Below are 20670 nucleotides of genomic sequence, written 5' to 3'. Positions count from 1 at the left end.
AACCTAACTATCCAAAGGACATCACAAACATCCATGCCCGATGCAGGATTCGAACCTGCGACCGTAGCAGTCGAGCGGTTCTGGACTGAAAAGCCTAGAACCGCTCGGCCACCGCGGCCGGCGAGGCTGAATGAAACTCATCCTATAAACACTGTAGTTGAGTAAGTTGATATCCGATGGTAATGAAAGCTTAGTGTTGGAGAGAAGTTGGTGGCTGGAACTACATTACCGTAACATAACCATAGCTCGAAATATTTCTAACAACTTAGGATTGCTTGAGTTTTAGAATTACGAAAACACCCGCTGAAGGAAATCTCGCCGACCTCGTGACGATAAACCAATGACTGGTAACTTTTTTTTGGGGGGGGGAGGGTTGTTTGTTTTAGAGTGTAAAAACAATTGAGGTCATAAGCGACAATGACGTTCGCTAAAAGCGGCCGATAACATAGGCGGCAAACACGCACTAGAACGTAAGCCGTTAAAAAATAATAATTCCATCAGGAAATGGCGAACCGTCAAAAGCTGATGACAATGAGCACAAAGTGGTCGGTGATCACCTCTTCACAAATGGCGATTGCTAAAACGACAGAGCCCAATACGCAATCCAGCTGAAATTCTCTCTTCGCGGCAAGAGGGCCAAGAGGTTGTCAGCCAGCTGTTTGAAGAGGTTTAGTTCCCCTGAGCACGTTCAGGTGAAGACGAGACCAGTAGCCATGCCAAAGTGACACCATCTGCCGACAGACGGCACACGGATATCATCCGAAGGAATGAAGAGCTAGCAGGCTGAGGTAGGAGGACTGCAGCCTTGGCAGCAGCAGCAGCATCAGCAGCGTCGTTTCCCGTCAGACCGACGTGACAAGGAACCCACATGAATATCACAGTGGTTCCATCAAGAGTGAGCAAGCGACAGTTTTCCTGGACGCGTTGTACAGCACACTGAAGCTCTGAAGGGCGCCGAGAGAATCGGTGCAGACGATGACTGAAGAGGCCGTGTCGCCATATGTACTGCATGGCCTGATACGGGGCGAAGAGCTCTGCAGTAAGTACTGCGCGGTGACCCGGAAGCCGATACCGAAAAACGACGGCGTCAATAACGAAGGCACACCAGACACCATGGTCAGTCCTAGAGCCGTCAGTGTATACAAAGGTACCGTCGGGAAGTTCCATGCGAACGTCGTCAAACTTACAGCGATACAGCGAGGTTGCAGTAGTGTCCTTGGGAAGCGAATGAAGGCCAAGGTGAATACGGGCCGCCACACTAAGCTAAAGCAGTGAAGGGTTCAGGCCCATCGGGAACGTGGCAGGCAGCGTGAAGTCAAGCTGCCGGAGCAATAGCCGAAGGCGAACTCCGGGAGTTAACAGAAGAGGGTCGCGCTCCATACTGGCGGCCAAGGGAGTCATCGAAAGAGACGGCAAAGGATGGGTGACCGGGCATGGTAGACAAACGGCATGCGTATCCACTGAGACGACATCACGCCATTATGGCAGTAGGTAGTTCGGCAGCTTCTGCGTAGACACACACAACTGGGCTAGTGTAAAAGGCGCCAGTGGCCAAACGGATTACAAGATGGCGTAAGATGGACGGACGTACAAAAGGAATAAATGAAACACCCGTAGGCTAGTTTTCGAATGTACACGGGATCTCTACAAATGGAGGTGATTGTCCGAGTCGCTCCCCAGGAAGTGCAGCTTAACCACTTAGGACACTGAGGGCTGGGTACAGCGTACGGCCAGGTAAGGCACGTGGAAGGGCCAAGAAAGCTTCCTGTCAAACACGAGCCCAAGGAAAATGTTAGTTTCAGCGAATGGAAGAGAAACAGGCCCAAGATGTAAAGGCGGTGGAAGGAACTCATTGCGCCGCCAGAAATTCATACAAACGCTTTTGTCAGTGGAAAAGCGAAGGCCAATATCGACACTCCAAGAGTAAAGTCGATCGAGACATCGCTGAAGACACCGCTCAAGGAGTAGTCCGCGAAGAGCAGCAATAGATAACAAAATTGTCGACGAAAAGGGAGCCGGAGATGCCTGGTGGTAAACAGGCCATAAAAGGGTTAATAGCTGTAGCAAGGAGGACGACACTCAGGACAGAGGCTTGAGGGGTCCTGTTCTGGATAAAGGTGCCCGACAGGGCCGAACCCACACGCACCTTGGAAACTCTGCCTTTAAAAGTTCGTGAAGGAAATAGGGCAGGCACCCTTGGAAGCACCACCGTTACAGTGTATGGAGGATACGAGTCCTCCAAATAGGAAAACACGGCTACAATGTGGTATTTCCGCAGAAAACCGTTCGTGACGTGAATTGACAATGTGACGAGACGGTCAATTGCACAATGGTGCGCTCGAAATGCACATCGTGCAGTGGTTACTAGAGTGCGAGGCTCGAGCCACTATATGAGCCAGCCGTGATTCATATTCCATTACCTTGCAAACGCAGCTGGTGAGAGGAATGTGGTGGTAGCTTGAAGGAAGGTATTTGTCCTTACTGGCCTTGGATATGGGTATGACAGTGGCTTCACGCCGGCGTCTGGGAAACGTGCCAACTGTCCAAATACTTTGTCCGTGAGCAGGAGAAAGCGCTTGTTCGCAAGAGAAAGATGCTGCAACATCTGAATGTGAACATCGCCCAGCCTGGTCCTGAAACGAGTGTATAGGCTAGCTCCGTCACAGTAAAGGCGGCATTGTAGCACTCGCTATTCTGGGAGGAAAAGAATATCACCTGATAAGCCTCCACTCGTTTCAGAGGAAGGAAGTCGAGGTGATAGTGGGTGCAGTTCTAAATCTCCATAAAATAGTTGTCCAAAGCCTTGGCGATAGAAAATAAGGTCCTGAAAGACGTCATGTGCTATGCTCAGGCCGCAAATCTGGAGCTGGACATTGGTCCCAGAGAGGTGATGGAAGTTCCCGCATACCACGGAAGAGAGAATAACTTAAGAAAACTAGTACATGAAATTTAGTTAGCTTTTTTGCTATCCTGAAGAATGCGACGGCACTGTACACACAACTGTTGATAACGAATACAGTTCACCATCGTAGGATGACGGTTAAAAACGCGGAGAGCACGCCTCAGTCTGCCAGGGGACCGGGACTCGGCGGGGTAGAGATGAAGTGCAATGTATGGAACATTCTGCAGCCGTAAGGATAACGTTCGTAAGGTACTCTATCTGGTCATGCCAACTGGGGAGATGTTCGTCGTAGGTCCCAGGGAAGAGTAAAGCTTCCTGTCACCCTTACAAAACTGCCAATTTGGGTTACATGCAGGTGGGGTAGAAATCAGCAAACGGATAGAACATGGGAAATGGTAGCTCGAGTATGTGTCAGAAAGAATGGACCACTCGGGATGACGGGAAAGCTGGGCAATGCAGAGAGGTCCAAATGGGAACAGGTGTGCGCGGAGTCTGAATGGAACGTGGATGCTCAATTGTGAAGACAGATGAGGTTGAGTTGACTGAATTCAGACAAGAGGGAACGTCTAGGACAGGTCCTCGAAGAGCCCCAAGGGGCCAGGTGTGCATTAAAGTCACTGACACACAGAAAGGGGGTAAGGGAGCTGACCAATAAGATGGATTAAGTCTGCCCTGGAGACAGCAGATGACGGAGGGATGTACATGTTCGAAAGAGAAAAGGTGAAACAAGTAAGGAAAATTCGAATTACAACAACATGCAGCCAAGTGTTAAGTGACATGGTTTGGCTATGATATTCATCCAGGATGAACAGCATGACTACCCCATGACATGGAATGCCGTCCTTGGGGGTGGGGGAAGATCGAAGCAGACCAGAAGGAAACGGAAACGCAAGAGGTCGAAGTGTTCACGAGGAAGCAATTCTTTTTCATGGAGGCTGAAAAGGAACGGACTCTGCGATTCCAGGAACCCAATTTCTCCTTGTTGTATCTAATGCCAGGAGCCTTCCATTGGAAAAGAGTCAATGCGGAATGGGAAGGAGGGAACAAATGAAGGGAAGTCACCTCAACGGCTGGCGAGAGCCAGACTTCGAACACTTTCTCCTACAGCGCTCAGAGGCTGGAAGATCCTGTTCCATTTGATCTATAGAGGCCTCAGTTTTCTCATTGGTTCTGCCTGCGAATTCCTGGCGAAACTGGGGTCAGCAAGGTGAAGGTTTAACGCGGCTACACCATCGAAGAAAGACTTCAAATCAGGGAAGGAGAAGACCATTTGCCTTCGATCGATTTCTTAGAATCTTTACTGGTGGTAGACGAAGCCTCAGATGTTTGTTGGTTACAGAAACGTAAAAAGATTTCGTGAAATGATGGGGTGCCGTGGTAGTCAAGCACTAACTCACCAGAGAGAGGTGAGTCCCTGGGGGGATGACTGGTAATGTCAAGCTATGATTAACTGTTGTCGATGGTAACTTACGGATTTCTTTTTATTGGGGAATAAAAGACCCTTTTTGCATATGACTCTGGTGTATTCTCCAAAAGAAGTATTTTGTCCAGGTTTGTAACACTACGTCAGTTACTCATGAAACTCGTGGCTAGTTTCAAACTGTTCGTTACTATTATGCAGATCTTTCGTGTGCACACTAAAGGCAGGTTCAAAAAGTGGCTGCACCGGCAAACGGTAGCTCAAAAAATATGGCTCTAAGCACTATGGGACTTAACATCTGAGGTCATCAGTCCCCTAGAACTTAGAACTACTTAAACCTACCTAACCTAAGGACATCACACACATCCATATCCGAGGCAGGATTCGAACCTGCGACCTTAGCAGCAGTGCGGTTGCAGACTGAAGCGCCTAGAACCGCTCAGCCACAACGGCCGGCAGCAAACACTAGCACGTATGGTTATTTCGCCATACGTTAGTGATTGCGTAAGCTCATAGATGGCGTAAAATACGAGGGTCAGACAAAAACAAATGCGCACTATTTTTGTAAAAATACAGTCTTGATTCTGCATGTGTGAAAGTTTTACAGTGTGTTGATACATCCTTCCCGCTTGTTTTCAAACTTAGTCCAACCTGTTCCCGTGAGTGGCGCCGTCACAGCATATCTTCAAGATGGCTGCTACACTTTACGTTCTTCAGAAGCAATGTGCTGTCATAGAATTCCTGTGTTCTGAAAACCAGACAGTGGGAAACATCCACAAGAGGTTCAAAAAGGTGTATGGAGATGCTGCGGTTGATCGCAGTACAGTTAGTCGGTGGGCAAGCAGGTTACGTGATGAAAGCGGGCACGGCAATATTGAGGATTGTCCTCGCAGCAGCAGGCCTCGTACTGCACACACTCCAGACAATGTACAGAGAGTTAACGAATTGGTGACTGCTGACAGACGCATCACAGTGAACGAATTGTTACGCTACGTTGGGATAGGGGGAGGAAGTGTTTGCAGAATACTGAAAGTGTTGGCGTTAAAAAAGGTTTGTGCCAGGTGGGTTCCCAGGATGTTGACAGTGGCTCACAAAGAAACAAGAAAAACGGTATGCAGCGAGCTTTTGGAACAGTACGAGAATGGTGGAGATGAATTTTTTGGAAGAATTGTGACAGGTGATGAAATATGGCTCCATAATTTTTCACCAGAGATGAAGAGGCAATCAATGGAGTGGCATCATGCAAATTCACCGAAGGAAAAAAAAAATTCAACACCATACCTTCTGCTGGAAAAGTTATGGCTACAGTGTTTTTCGATTCCGAAAGTCTCTTGCTTGTGGATATCATGCCAAGTGCAACCACCATAAATTCTGATGCATATGTGAGACACTGAAGAAACTTCAAGATCGACTGAGTCGTGTTCGACCACATCGGCAAAAGCAGGATGTTTTTTTGTTGCACGACAATGCACGGCCACATATCAGTCAAAAAACCGTGGAGTCGATCACAAAACTCGGATGGACAACACTGAAACACCTGCCTTACAGTCCTGACCTGGCTCCATATGACTATCATCTCTTTGGGAAACTAAAACTCTCTCATCGCGGAACAAGGTTTGAAGATGAGTACTCCCTTGTGCACGCTGCCAAACAGTGGCTGCAACAGGTTGGTCCAGAATTTTACAGTGCGGGTATACAGGCGCTGGTTCCAAGATGGCGTAAGGCAGTTGAGAGGGATGGAAATTACGTGGATAAATGAAAATATTGTTGCTAAAGGATGTATCTACACACGGTAAAACTTTCAAACACGTAGAATAAAAGATGGATTTAAAAAAAATAGCGTGCATTTCTTTTGGAGTGACCCTCGTATTATCAGATGGAAACTACCGGTGAAATATCATTGGCCACACATAAATAACGTTAGTGGCGTCCTTAGAGACTTTGTTCTGCATCGTAATTTATTTCTTATAGATGAGAGTGGTGATTGAGCTAACTGTCTGAAACTCATGAAATCTGAAGCACCGGTGGGTTTTTCTTGAATACCTTGTATGTGAACTGTTGGGTTAACATTAGACTTTACTACATGCATATTGTGTTAACGTTGGAGTGAATATTAAAATAACGAACAACAAAGTTTTCTAGATGCTTGTACCTGCGTGAAATAGATCTCAACATAACACTGTTATGATGTGATAAAGGGTTCTCATTTTTTTGTGAAAATTAATGTTTTAAGAACAACTGAAATATTTCTGTCACATAAGTGCATGGATTCTGTAAGAAGCAATAGTTATCCTCTAATAACTGTGATTACCTTATTCTGAACGGTTTTAATTTTCTTAGATGAGTTTCTCTAGCTATGATCCAGAACTAACAACAGTAGGAAGTAGATGGCTGAACCATCGCCTTCGCAACTATTAATGCGCACTGCCGTCCTCGAAGAGATCCTCCCTCCCAAATTTTATTAAGTGTCGGTTGTGTAACTGCGTCGTGTTACGACTTATGAATACACGAACAGTTTAGTATTGTGTTTCCGTTGTTATGGATGAATGGTAGAGAGAGGGGAAATCTGGTGACGACGCATAAGTTAATGGAGAGCGGTAAGGGAGCTGCGGGGTGTAGCGTACCCATCCGACGGACATGTCACCGCCAACAGAGTCCCATGTACTCACTGCGTGACACATTACAAAGAGGTTCGGGATTTAACCCAGAACACCAGCGCACGTCCTGACGATCATGGACTGTACCCCACCGATCGCCTCTGTTCCCGTTGCCGGTCAAATACTAGCGATTTCTTCCACCGACAGGATTAGAAGAGACTTCCTCCAGATCTAGCGTCGCCGCACAGAAGAGCGTCTCAGCTAAGCTGGCGGGTAAAGAACAGATGCAAATGAAATAAAGAAGTAGATACTCCATTTGAAGCTTCGTTTATCCTCCTCAGTCCTTGTGAAGCAAATATTCTATCTCCAGGTTCTTGTTACTTTGTACATCAGAGAACAAACTAAACTCTCTGTGCCTGATTGTACTCTATACACACATTACACCACGTGCCTAATGTGCATCGCTTAGTTTAGTTTCCACATGTTCCCAGTTGGTGAGTAAATTTCTAGAAGAGTGTGAAGATGACTTCGACAAATAACGGTAATTTCTTTTTATTTATAGCAATTTTGAACTAGAATGCGTTTAGAATATGCAGTAATTTGTTCTTATACCGTACACTACCGGGTAAGTGCTAGTTTATTTCACAACAACTATACAGGTACATACAGCGCTACTACAAAGGACTCTTCGGTTTTAAAGCATTATATTTTCCAAAATATTACACGTAGAAATCTGCTGTTCAAGTTTCCATTTTGCACTACACAAATGTTCTACGAGCGTCCCTTTGGTCGCAGACCCACGTAAAGTTCGCCCCCATGCCTTATGTAACAACATCCTGTCAGCTGTAATCACAGCAGTCGTGATGCCTTGTACGAGCTATGTCAGTGGCGGTACGTAAACAGGAAAAATCACAAGGCGTTACTTCAGGAGATCTGGGGGACCGAGGAAACAGAGCCACGTCAAATTTCGCACTACGCCCAGTCCAGGGATGCGGAAGCTCGTAGTTTTGGAAGTGACGATTATCGATGCTCCAAAGAGGGGTGCCCAATTAGGAAGATGAAATTTTCGAAATCAGCCATTGCCTTAAATGCGCCACAATATCATGATAATGTCCAGTGTCCCACAGTCTCACACTGAGACCTATCCAGATACATCCAAGACTGCTTCGTCGGTGAATATCAGTTTGGAGGCCAAATTGTAATCCTGAAATGCTTTCTCCATTTTAATGCAAAATGGAAGCCGCTGGCCTTGATTTTCCGCTTTCAGTAATTGCTGCACGAGCAACAGACGGCAGTGTTTGAAGTGTAACCATCCTCACAAAATCTTCCACGCATTTCGCTGAGGTATTCCAAGTTCATGGCTTGCGGGGACTATTGACTTTCTCTCTCTCTCCTCCACGGTGGCATCCGCCACACCTGGTCGACCACTACTTACAGAGAAAACTAGTGTCAGTTAACTGTCGATACCAACGCTCCACAATCTGTTTACATGGCGGTTGCTTTCCCTAATTCCTTCTGAATGCATGCATCAGTGCTGTAACAGATAAATCTTTCACCCTTTCAAAAACATGAGAACTATCTTCTTGCTTTGTCGCATTTTTTTTTCTTCTTCAAGGCACTGCACTCTTAACGCCAGCCGGTGATCACAACGAAAACTGTCTGCGTTTACGGTTCTATTCATGCTGCAATAACATTCGCACATGTAATACTTCAGAAAATACAGTAGTTTGAATGAGAATGAGTTATTTATAGCAGCTCTGGATATTTTCCAGGAAGCTGTTGCTCTACATTTGGCAACGACCTATAGTTTCATATTGCAGTGAGACTGTTCTCATAATTTTTAGTTGTTTAATACTGTCTTTTCCGAATATTGCACGCATTTTCATTATTTTCTAACAAATACACTTTGAATGTGTCGCAAAATTTTAGAGAATCTCACCAGGTCCTTTCTTAAATTTGGTCTTTCAGTGTTGTTTTGTCCCAGAACAGCGCACTGATCACAGATATAATAAACCGATGATATTTGTGATATGTAAGCTCAGGACTGAGGAAGTTACGTGGCGATTCTCTAAAAATTCACCAGCAAATTTTCAGGTCATTGCATTTAAGTCAATATAAGTCTGGTGGCCACACCCGTGGACCTAACAATAGGGGAATCTCTCCATGGTAGTGAGCAAGCATGCACTGCGTAATTGAACACGTGTTTTCTAGTATTTCGCGCAAGTAATTCAGTGTCAGAGGTGGGAATCAGCAAAAGAATTGCCAGTGGAAGGAAGGTCATTGCGGTGCTCATCTCAGTCTTATGGAGCAGAAATAAACTAAACAGAACCAAAAAATCAAATATAAATCGATATTAGCATAGTTATATATTCAGTGAAGACGTGGACCACTAACTTGAAACACACAAAAGAACTGCAAGCAATAGAGATGGACTTCTGGAGAAGATCAGCAAGAATTTCTAGAAGAGAAAGAAAAAACCAACGGAATGATAAAGAAAACGGAAGTAAGAGAAAGAATACGCGACGTGACGAATAGATGGATGTTACAGTGATACGGGCATGTAAGAAGCATGGAGGAAGCCAGAATTCCAAAAATGACACTGGAATGGGAACACAAAGGAAAGAGGAGAAGAGGACGGTCTATGACCACCTGGCTCCGAAATGTACGATTAACAGCGAGAAGACTTTGCGCAGAGGAAGAATATATATACAACATCGAAACGTCTGGAGGGACATCCTGAGGGGATAAATTAAGATCTTATGTAAAAATGTTCAAATGTGTGTGAAATCTTATGGGACTTAACTGCTAAGGTCATCAGTCCCTAAGCTTACACACTACTTAACCTAAGTCTACATCTACATTTATACTCCGCAAGCCACCCAACGGAGTGTGGCGGAGGGCACTTTACGTGCCACTGTCTTTACCTCCCTTTCCTGTTCCAGTCGCGTATGGATCGCGGGAAGAACGACTGTCTGAAAGCCTCCGTGCGCGCTCGAATCTCTCTGATTTTACATTCGTGATCTCCTCCGGAGGTATAAGTAGGGGCAAGCAATATATTCGATACCTCATCCAGAAACGCACCCTCTCGAAACCTGGACAGCAAGCTACACCGCAATGCAGAGCGCCTCTCTTGCAGAGTCTGCCACTTGAGTTTATTAAACATCTCCGTAACGCTATCACGGTTACCAAATAACCCTGTGACGAAACGCGCCGCTCTTCTTCGGATCTTCTCTATCTCCTCCGTCAACCCGATCTGGTACGGATCCCACACTGATGAGCAATACTCAAGTATAGGTCGAACTAGTGTTTTGTAAGCCACCTCCTTTGTTGATGGACTACATTTTCTAAGGACTCTCCCAATGAATCTCAACCTCGTACCCGCCTTACCAACAATTAATTTTATGTGATCATTACACTTCAAATCGTTCTGTACGCATACTCCTAGATATTTTACAGAAGTAACTGCTACCAGTCTTTTCTCCGCTATCATATAATCATACAATAAAGGATACTTCTTTCTATGTATTCGCAATACATTATATTTGTCTATGTTAAGGGTCAGTTGCCACTTCCTGCACCAAGTGCCTATCCGCTGCAGATCTTCCTGCATTTCGCTGCAATTTTCTAATGCTGCAACTTCTCTGTATACTACAGCATCATCCGCGAAAAGCCGCATGGAACTTCCGACATTATCTACTAGGTCATTTATATATATTGTGAAAAACAATAGCAATGGTCCCATAACACTCCCCTGTGGCACGCCAGAGGTTACTTTAACGTCTGTACACGTCTCTCCATTGAGAACAACATGCTGTTTTCTGTTTGCTAAAAACTCTTCAATCCAGCCACACAGCTGGTCTAACATTCCGTAGGCTCTTACTTTGTTTATCAGGCGACAGGGCGGAACTGTATCGAACGCCTTCCGGAAGTCAAGGAAAGTAGCATCTACCTGGGAGCCTGTATCTAATATTTTCTGGGTCTCATGAACAAATAAAGCGAGTTGGGTCTCTCACGATCGCTCTTTCCGGAATCCATGTTGATTCCTTGAGAGTAGATTCTTGGTTTCCAAAAACGACATGATACGCGAGCAAAAAACATGTTCTAAAATTCTACAACAGATCGACGTCAGAGATATAGGTCTATAGTTTTGTGCATCTGCTCGACGACCCTTATTGAAAACTGGAACTACCTGTGCTCTGTTCCAATCATTATGAACCTTCCGTTCCTCTAGAGACTTGCGGTACACGGCTGTTAGAAGGGGGGCAAGTTCTTTCGCGTACTCTGTGTAGAATGGAATTGGTATCTCGTCAGGTTCAGTGGACTTTCCTCTGTTGAGTGATTCCAGTTGCTTTTCTATTCCTTGGACACTTATTTCGATGTCAGCCATTTTTTCGTTTGTGCGAGGATTTAGAGAAGGAACTGCAGTGCGGTCTTCCTCTGTGAAACAGCTTTGGAAAAAGGTGTTTAGTATTTCAGCTTTACGCGAGTCATCCTCTGTTTCAATGCCATCATCATCCTGGAGTTACTGGATATGCTGTTTCGAGCCACCTACTGATGTAACGTAAGACCAGAAGTTCCTAGGATTTTCTGTCAAGTCGGTACATAGAATTTTACTTTCGAATTCACTGAACGCATAGCCCTCCTTACGCTAACTTTGACATCGTTTAGGTTCTGTTTGTCTGAGAGGTTTTGGCTGCGTTTAATCTTGGATTGAAGCTCTCTTTGCTTTCGCAGTAGTTTCCTAACTTTGTTGTTGTACCACGGTGGGTTTTTCCCGTCCCTCACAGTTTTACTCGGCACGTACCGATCCTAATGACAAGCAGTGGCTAGCATACTGGACTCGCATTCGGGATGACGACTGTTCAATCCAGCGTCTGGCCATCCTGCTTTAGTTTTTCCGTGATTTCCCGAAATCGCTCCAGGCAAATGCCGGGATGGTCCCTTTGAAAGGGCACGGCCGACTTCCTTCCCCATCCTTCCCTAATCCGATGAGACCGATGACCTCGCTGTCTGGTCTCCACCCCAAGCAACCCAACCCCCGAAAGGGCAAACACACACACAGCGATGCCCGAGGGAGGACTCGAACCTCCGCCGGGACCAGCCGCACAGTACATGTCTGCAGCGCCCTAGACCGTTCGGCTAATCCCGCGCGGCTAGATCTTATGTAACATGTAATAGTTTCTGCGTATTTGTTATGCTGGAGAGGAAAATCTCAATAAATAAAATACCTCCGGTCTCGTCGTTGCCCGCTCTCAGAAGCTGTTTATCTGCAACAGTCGCATTGGAGAGACTTGACTTTGGGACGGAGGATGTGGAAAGCATTCAGGCCGGTGACTGTCTCGCCACTTTGGGAGACGCGGCGCCAATAAGCCTTTGTGCGGGGGCGGATGGGCGGTGCATCCCCTTTTGTTGGTACCCGTCCGCGCGAAATGAGTGCCGGAGGACCCGCTGCGTGCTGGTGGGTGGGTGCGTGGGTGCGTGCAGTCAGAGGGGTGGGAGGGGGGGCAGCACAGCCGGCGCCGGCAGATCGATACACCTGCAGCGGGGCCGCCGCCCGCCCGCCGGCGGCTGCTGCTGCTGCTGCTGCAGCCGACGGCGCCGCCGAGTCTCGCCCGCCAGCTGCAAGGCCGCGCGGCCCACGCGAGCCAGACCTGTACGTCACGTGTGACTGCGCTCCACTGGCGCCGCACTCTCTGGACCACTACGCACGCTCGCTGATCCAAAGTATCCCGACACACACTAGTGGGCATTGATGTGGGATGTGTCCAACCTTAGAGTTAATGACGGCTTGAACTCCGGTGGACACACATTCAATAATGTGTCTGAACGTCTGTCGAACGGCAGGCATTGTTCCTCAAGAGGCCAGATCACAGAAGGTAATGATGCTGAACACACGGTCTGAAACGAAGTCGACGCTCGAACTGATCCCAGACGCGCTCCACTGGGTTCAAGTTGCGACTCTGGGCAGGCCAGTTCAATTCAGAGATGTTATTGTCCACAAACCATTACCTCACAGAGCTGATTTATGATAGGGTGCATTCTTGTGCTGATATAATCATCATTTCCGAATGCTCCTCTACGCACGCAGAATACAAAGCTACAAAATGATGTGTTCATATACTGCCGCGCTTAGCGCGTTTTTTTTTTCTGTGCGATAGGGGGACCATGCTTCAACGCACGGAAAACACCCACCTAACCACGTACCCAGCCACCCACCCGCCCATTGGATAGCCAAGCCAAGCCCAATAGTGCGATTCATCACTCGAGACGACGCGTCTGCAGTCATCCACTGCCCGGCGGCGTCGCTGTTTATTCCACCTCGAGCGTCGCTTAGCACCGAGTACAGAAATTTGTGGCTTGTGAGGAGTTGCACAACCATTGTATTCCATTATTTCTGACTCCTCACGCACAGCCGTTGAGCTAGCTGGACCGCTCGTGGCACTCAAACTCACTGGTGACTCCTTCCGCCGATCCCGTGCGACTTTTACGGCCACCCTCTGCAACGTTCCTCGCTTCCCGTCCGTCAGTGCCGGCTGTCTGCGTGCTCTCTGTTTATCTGCGGGCGCTCACTCGTCTCTGCTCTCCGTAACCACACGGGCAACTCTGCAAGGGCTGAAATGGCCCAGATTGACATGTTTCTCAAGTAACAACCAGTGACTAATCGACGTTCGCGATCACTGTGCGCTCCTTATCTACACACACTGCCGTTACTGCCCCACCTTTCACACCGGCGGGTCACACTAGTGACATCTAATCGTCAATCCTGCCTTACATCGTGTGTCCAGACACTTTTAATCGGATACTGTTACTGGAATCAGAGAATACTTTCATATCGATGAATCTTATTGTATGTATGACCCATGTCATGTTGATAACTTTAAACAGTCTCATACAGAGCGGGATAAAGCAGCGAGAAGATATTGAAATTGCACACAGGAAGACTTCCGTTCAAATTTCCTTGTGGCCTTCCAGATTTACGTTTTGCGTGATTTCCCTAAATCGCTCACGGCTGGAGTGATTCGTCTGAGAAGACATGTCCGATTTTCTTCCCCACACTTTTGCAACTATAGCTTGTGATCCGTGTCAACTGACTTCGTCGGAGGAAAGATAAATCCCACCACCACCACCACCACCACCACCACCACCACCACCACCTTAATGAATTACCTGTTTTTTCGTTTTGTACCAGCTGTTGTATTTTAAAAGTGGTTGGCTGAAATAAGAATCTTTGACGCTCTTACTCCAGCTTTATGCCCCATAAGGACAGAAATTGAAAAAAAAGTTATAAAAATCTGAGATCACATCCCGCTACTATTCATTACACTGTCACTGTACTATCTTTATCGTTTATTCACTTTTCATGTTTTCCGTTTGCCTTTAAAAAAAAGGAGGAATGGAATGGTCGCGTGGCATTATTGATTTGGAGACCACTGTCGCGGTTGTTCGATCGACCGCTGCAAGTACTTCGATTTGAGGGCACTTCGACATTTGTCAAGCAACAGCCCGTTTTTCTTTGACGTCTCCTCTTGCGAACTTGCGTTCTTCAGTATCCATCAAAATGCACTTTATACACATGTGTTTGCAAGACTTACCGCGTGCAGTTTCGAATTTGTTGCTACTTTGCAGTTGACTGAAATACCGAGATGCTCTAACCCGTGACGGTAAATCTTGACAATGTTTTCCCATATGGTTTGCCAGTATTTATTTTGCTACTTTACCTCGACAATCTGTCTTTCCGTCTCGTTAGTTTTTATGTTTCTTTCTCACTTTCGTCGTTACCTCTCCAGGAGTAATTATTTTAATGGAACTGTATTATATTAACTTATGTTTTAGTTGTTAGAGATCGTCGGGGATACGTTGGAAATTGAATGGTTGGTTCAAAGTCATGGCTGGCCGGTGTTGCCGTGCGGTTCTAGGCGCTTCAGTTTGGAACCGCGTTACCGCTACGGTCGCAGGTTCGAATCCTCCCTCGGGCATGGATGTTTATTGATGTCCTTAGGTTAGTTAGGTTTAAGTAGTTCTAAGTTCTAGGAGACTGATGACCACAGATGTTAAGTCCCATAGTGCTCAGAGCCATTTGAACCATTTTTTTTCGAAGTCATGTGGCGCCATCTCAGTCAAAAGTTGTAACATTAAACGAGTCGGGGGTTTCTTCCATATTTTGTTAAGCGTATCTCATACATATGCATTTTGCTTCGTTAATGACGCCTACGAGATTGAGCCCACCACTTTCTGTGCAAGTGTCATTGTGCATTGTGTTACACTTGATTAAATGTATGACCTCAACTTACGAAAATGCCTAGCGCCGATATTATTCTTTTGCCAATGTCTTGAGGTACTGGAAGAGTTTTTTCTAAATAATTCATCTTCGAAGCACGTTAACAATATACACTCTGTGGAGTTCGTCTGATTTCTTTTTTTAGTATATTCCTACGTGCATTCACGTATATTTTTGTAGTTCGTGGGGACAGCTTCGTTTGGCTATGGCAGCCGTGCTAAATGTTCGTTGTCCTTCGCTTCCACCAGGTGTGATGGCGCGCCTGCCACTGCTTCATGGCCATCGCTGTGTTTACTTGCGAGCTGTGGACTTTTTTTGCCGCCAACTTGGCTGCTTACAGTTACCACTACGCCTGCAACACCCCGACATCGACGGATCGCACCCCGATACACCTCGAGCCTCCAACAAGCGTCACACACTCATCACTTCCTTCGAATAAAAAGTGTGGCAGTAAACTTTATGTAACATTACCCTCATCTTAGTGTTCTAGGGTCAACAAGATTCTCGAAGGTAAAGTCCAGGGAAGGAAATTAACAAACAGACCCAGAACATCCAGTCCGCAAAGCATAGTCAACGGTTCAGCTGTAACAGCTACAGGCGAAGATAAGCATGACGACACGCTCACACGGACTGGTGCGTCACCAAGGTGCTCCTTTTATACATGACGATGGTTAGGAAAATGGAAACAATATTTGCCATTTGACTATTCAAAGAAGAACTGTTCTGCTTTTCACATTCATTCGTGACTTACGTGCAATTTGCGAAACTTAGCACTTGCACCTGACGCCGTTATACTTTTTAGTTTGTTTCACTGATTTGCCTGTTCGATGTTCAATTAACGAAATTTGTAATATCCCGCAACATTACCTTAAACCTTCTCGAATTCTATGTAACTCTTCCTTAAGTATGACTATTCTCATTCACGTTTTTTGTTCTTCCTTGTTGCACATGTAGCCTCACTTCAGTGTCGTATACCGTAGAATTTCCAGCATCTTGTTTAAGTTTACTCCGCCAAAGAATGAGTCAGTCCTCTCCCCGTGGATTTAATTTCTCTCTGCAGAGCTGCGCTCAGCACAACATTTGCTTCCCGGAAAAATCTTCAATTCTTAACTTTAGCCCTGTTTTCGAAATTGAGTTATTACTTTTATTTTTGTTTTTCATTTATATAACCATGTCTGTAGAAAGTTACTATGCGAATCTTTTCCGGTGTATATTGATACAGCGTTGTCTTTAGTCTCCTACTAATTGTATGTCAGATGAATGAACTTTAAGAAAAGAAAATGAGATTCATTTTTTTTCTGTAGTATTCCTGTGTATGTTGATTCATAATTAACTGAACGTGCCAATTGTCGGTAGTCAGCCGTTACCCAAGGTCTGTCGCGAAAGTACTGCCAACGCGTGAAATCTTCACCAATGTTAACGATGATTGTTTTCCAAGAGATTCATACAAAGAAATGTCACTGTGGCAAACCTGCCTTCGCGCGATGCACATTGTGTTCGGAATGTCTGCGTTTCTAACGTTTGCACGATCCTTATCATCCAAGGAAATGCACCCAATCTTCCTGAAGAATAAACATTTGAATGAAACACAAGAATTAATGAGAACGGATACAACAATGAAGTATTTGAATATGAAAATTCGAAAATATTGTACTCCCTCAACGTAGCAATAAATGTGTGATACATACTATGAAATACAATTGCAATTACCATTAATATAAGCCATTTTATCTAATTTGGTAGGAGTCGCAGGCAGGCGCGACAAAAGGAGTCGCAGGCGGGCGCGACAAAAGGAGTCGCAGGCGGGCGCGACAAAAGGAGTCGCAGGCGGGCGCGACAAAAGGAGTCGCAGGCGGGCGCGACAAAAGGAGTCGCAGGCAGGCGCGACAAAAGGAGTCGCAGGCAGGCGCGACAAAAGGAGTCGCAGGCAGGCGCGACAAAAGGAGTCGCAGGCAGGCGCGACAAAAGGAGTCGCAGGCAGGCGCGACAAAAGGAGTCGCAGGCAGGCGCGACAAAAGGAGTCGCAGGCAGGCGCGACAAAAGGAGTCGCAGGCAGGCGCGACAAAAGGAGTCGCAGGCAGGCGCGACAAAAGGAGTCGCAGGCAGGCGCGACAAAAGGAGTCGCAGGCAGGCGCGACAAAAGGAGTCGCAGGCAGGCGCGACAAAAGGAGTCGCAGGCAGGCGCGACAAAAGGAGTCGCAGGCAGGCGCGACAAAAGGAGTCGCAGGCAGGCGCGACAAAAGGAGTCGCAGGCAGGCGCGACAAAAGGAGTCGCAGGCAGGCGCGACAAAAGGAGTCGCAGGCAGGCGCGACAAAAGGAGTCGCAGGCAGGCGCGACAAAAGGAGTCGCAGGCAGGCGCGACAAAAGGAGTCGCAGGCAGGCGCGACAAAAGGAGTCGCAGGCAGGCGCGACAAAAGGAGTCGCAGGCAGGCGCGACAAAAGGAGTCGCAGGCAGGCGCGACAAAAGGAGTCGCAGGCAGGCGCGACAAAAGGAGTCGCAGGCAGGCGCGACAAAAGGAGTCGCAGGCAGGCGCGACAAAAGGAGTCGCAGGCAGGCGCGACAAAAGGAGTCGCAGGCAGGCGCGACAAAAGGAGTCGCAGGCAGGCGCGACAAAAGGAGTCGCAGGCAGGCGCGACAAAAGGAGTCGCAGGCAGGCGCGACAAAAGGAGTCGCAGGCAGGCGCGACAAAAGGAGTCGCAGGCAGGCGCGACAAAAGGAGTCGCAGGCAGGCGCGACAAAAGGAGTCGCAGGCAGGCGCGACAAAAGGAGTCGCAGGCAGGCGCGACAAAAGGAGTCGCAGGCAGGCGCGACAAAAGGAGTCGCAGGCAGGCGCGACAAAAGGAGTCGCAGGCAGGCGCGACAAAAGGAGTCGCAGGCAGGCGCGACAAAAGGAGTCGCAGGCAGGCGCGACAAAAGGAGTCGCAGGCAGGCGCGACAAAAGGAGTCGCAGGCAGGCGCGACAAAAGGAGTCGCAGGCAGGCGCGACAAAAGGAGTCGCAGGCAGGCGCGACAAAAGGAGTCGCAGGCAGGCGCGACAAAAGGAGTCGCAGGCAGGCGCGACAAAAGGAGTCGCAGGCAGGCGCGACAAAAGGAGTCGCAGGCAGGCGCGACAAAAGGAGTCGCAGGCAGGCGCGACAAAAGGAGTCGCAGGCAGGCGCGACAAAATGAGTCGCAGGCAGGCGCGACAAAATGAGTCGCAGGCAGGCGCGACAAAATGAGTCGCAGGCAGGCGCGACAAAATGAGTCTATCTACCACTGAGTTTCTCCGCTATATGGTGAGTAGTTACTATCCTTTTTATAACATTGTCATTTTCCATCCTGGCTCTTCGATTGCCTAATCTGGTAAGAAACATTCATGTAGCAACCTTTTACAGGTATGAATAGATAAAGGAAAATAATATAATAAATAGGAACAAATGGGATTCGATCACAGGGCGCAAAGTTAAGGATCTGTGATGCTGACCACTGTGCCACCATTTCGTCTGAGGTCATCGTGTGGTAAAGAGACACACTAAATACCTCAATAACTTTTGCCGTCGTTTTTTCAGAAACTGTCTAATATCTACGCATGCAGCAGTGTGTTCCCAAGGAATGTCACATGTATCAACAACTAGCTGCACCCTGTTCTCTTGCATTCATACTAATGCAGTAGATACCTACCAACAACCGCCCCCACGCTTGATTCTTCAAAGACTCAAACCCCCCTGTACAAAGCAGCTTCGGGTATCTGAACACTTTACAAATGAGTTAATGTGTTAAATATTTGATGGTATGCGTGTACAATGAAGAGCACCTCCCACGCACTGCACTGCACTGCACGGTATGGTATGGACATAGGTTTAGATGCAGGACCCTAAAAGTCACAGTGGATCTGCAGGATGAACAAACCGCGCTCCAGCCCCTGACCTGCTGGAGTCGGCCGGACCTACCTGCAGAGGTCGGGCGAGAAGAGTCCGATGCGGTCGTCCTTGGAGCGCTTGGGCGGCCACAGCTCGCCGGCGGAGCCCTCGACGTTGCCGCAGCGGCCCGGGAAGAAGCGCGTGCGCTCGTCGTAGTTCCAGCGCGCCAGCTCGCCCACGCGGTAAAGGTCGTCGGCGCCGGTGCGCATGTTGAACACGCCGTCAAAGTCCGCGGAGCCGTTCCGCTGCAACACACAGCCGCGCGCGCCGGTCCACCACTGTCACCTCTCCAACCTTCCTTTGCTACAGAAATGACTAAGTCATGTACAAGTAAACTAATTTCTACTGAAATAGGCTCGTGTTTCAATTAGTAACGGTTTCGTTCGAAATTCATGTATTTGGCGTGCAGCTACAGATCGCAGAAAGATATTTTGCTCCGATGAACGCTGTCGGGCTGTTGGTGACTGCTGCAGTGTGGTGCCACCGGCCCGCACAACGGTCGTTGCCCTTATCACGCTCCTTGCAGCAGTAAGCTAGCACAGCATTACGTCACTGCAGAACGATGGTACGGCCACTCTTCTAGTAGCAGTCGTGTTACCGAAGTCCGGGACGCTTTCACAGCGTTACGGCAGGGAAGCTACGTGATGCAAAGGCCATCTGCTTGTCAAGATACCTCTCTTTGTTTGCCATCGTCCGCCATCGTACGGGACAGCTGACTTTGCGGTCGAGCATCACATCTGGTGGGCTGAGGGCCCAATTAGGACCCTCCTCAGCGTCTACGGTCGCCGGTGCTGCCACCCAGGCCCCAGGCCGCTTGGATGCCATCGCATCCGTGATCCGCCAGTACTGGGGCAGACGACGACGTTGCTCGCGTCGCGGTCACGACAGCCTGCAGCGCCACCACGTAACGCACCTCCACCACTAGCCGGGAGCGTCTGGGACCGAGGCCGTTCCGTTCCTGGGCAGCGCTGAGCCGTGGTGGCAACTCGTCGACGCCGAGCACCGCCGTCTCAACGGTCTCCCGCCCCATTCTGGACGTAGGCACAGGATGTCCGTTCGAATCTAACAAACAAATCAACTGTTTCCAAGCTGAGTGCCACTGCATTTGACCCTCACCTACCCACTACAAAACTCTGAGCCAGTACAGTATATTTATTACGATGAGCGGATTATGCTGGACTAACTATGGTTTGACATATGACAGTGAATCAGTATGTAAGTGGCAAACGCAAGAATATCGCATAGCGTTTTAAATTTCCGACCTATACGTATCAGTACACGTCACGTGGAAGGCAACCGACACACAGTTTTATGCACCAGTGGGTAGTGATCTCCAGTCAGACTACGACAGCACGTATGTTACGGGTGTATGCCCGCCTAGAGCAACGCTATTTCTGTGAGCCGAGGGACAGTCCACGGAGCACGTCCATGGCGAAATTCGTCCCTCTTGTGACTTTAACTCCATTTCATGGACATCTTTCTTCAACTGGATACAGCAATTCAGCAAAGGACGAGAAAAAGTCGCAAATGAGGAAAGTCCTAGCCGCTCTGCTTGTCCAGTGACGACTAATT

At 47.7% G+C, this 20670-nt stretch overlaps 1 protein-coding gene across 6 annotated transcripts in view; it reads right to left on the bottom strand.

Annotated features, from left to right (window-relative positions):
• The window catches only part of LOC126195414 (protein croquemort-like), a 1080874-nt gene that overhangs the window by 104480 nt on the left and 955724 nt on the right, over window positions 1-20670 (bottom strand). For all 6 annotated transcript variants that reach the window (XM_049934014.1, XM_049934015.1, XM_049934016.1 and 3 more), the window contains one exon: window positions 19129-19343. In XM_049934014.1, the coding sequence (XP_049789971.1) occupies window positions 19129-19343 (215 nt within the window). The remainder of the gene's footprint in view (window positions 1-19128; window positions 19344-20670) is intronic.

This window comes from Schistocerca nitens, chromosome 7 (assembly GCF_023898315.1).
Source record: "Schistocerca nitens isolate TAMUIC-IGC-003100 chromosome 7, iqSchNite1.1, whole genome shotgun sequence".
NCBI classification, from domain to species: domain Eukaryota; kingdom Metazoa; phylum Arthropoda; class Insecta; order Orthoptera; family Acrididae; genus Schistocerca; species Schistocerca nitens.
Note: the sequence above shows the minus strand (reverse complement) of the source record. Positions and strands in the feature narration are given on the sequence as shown.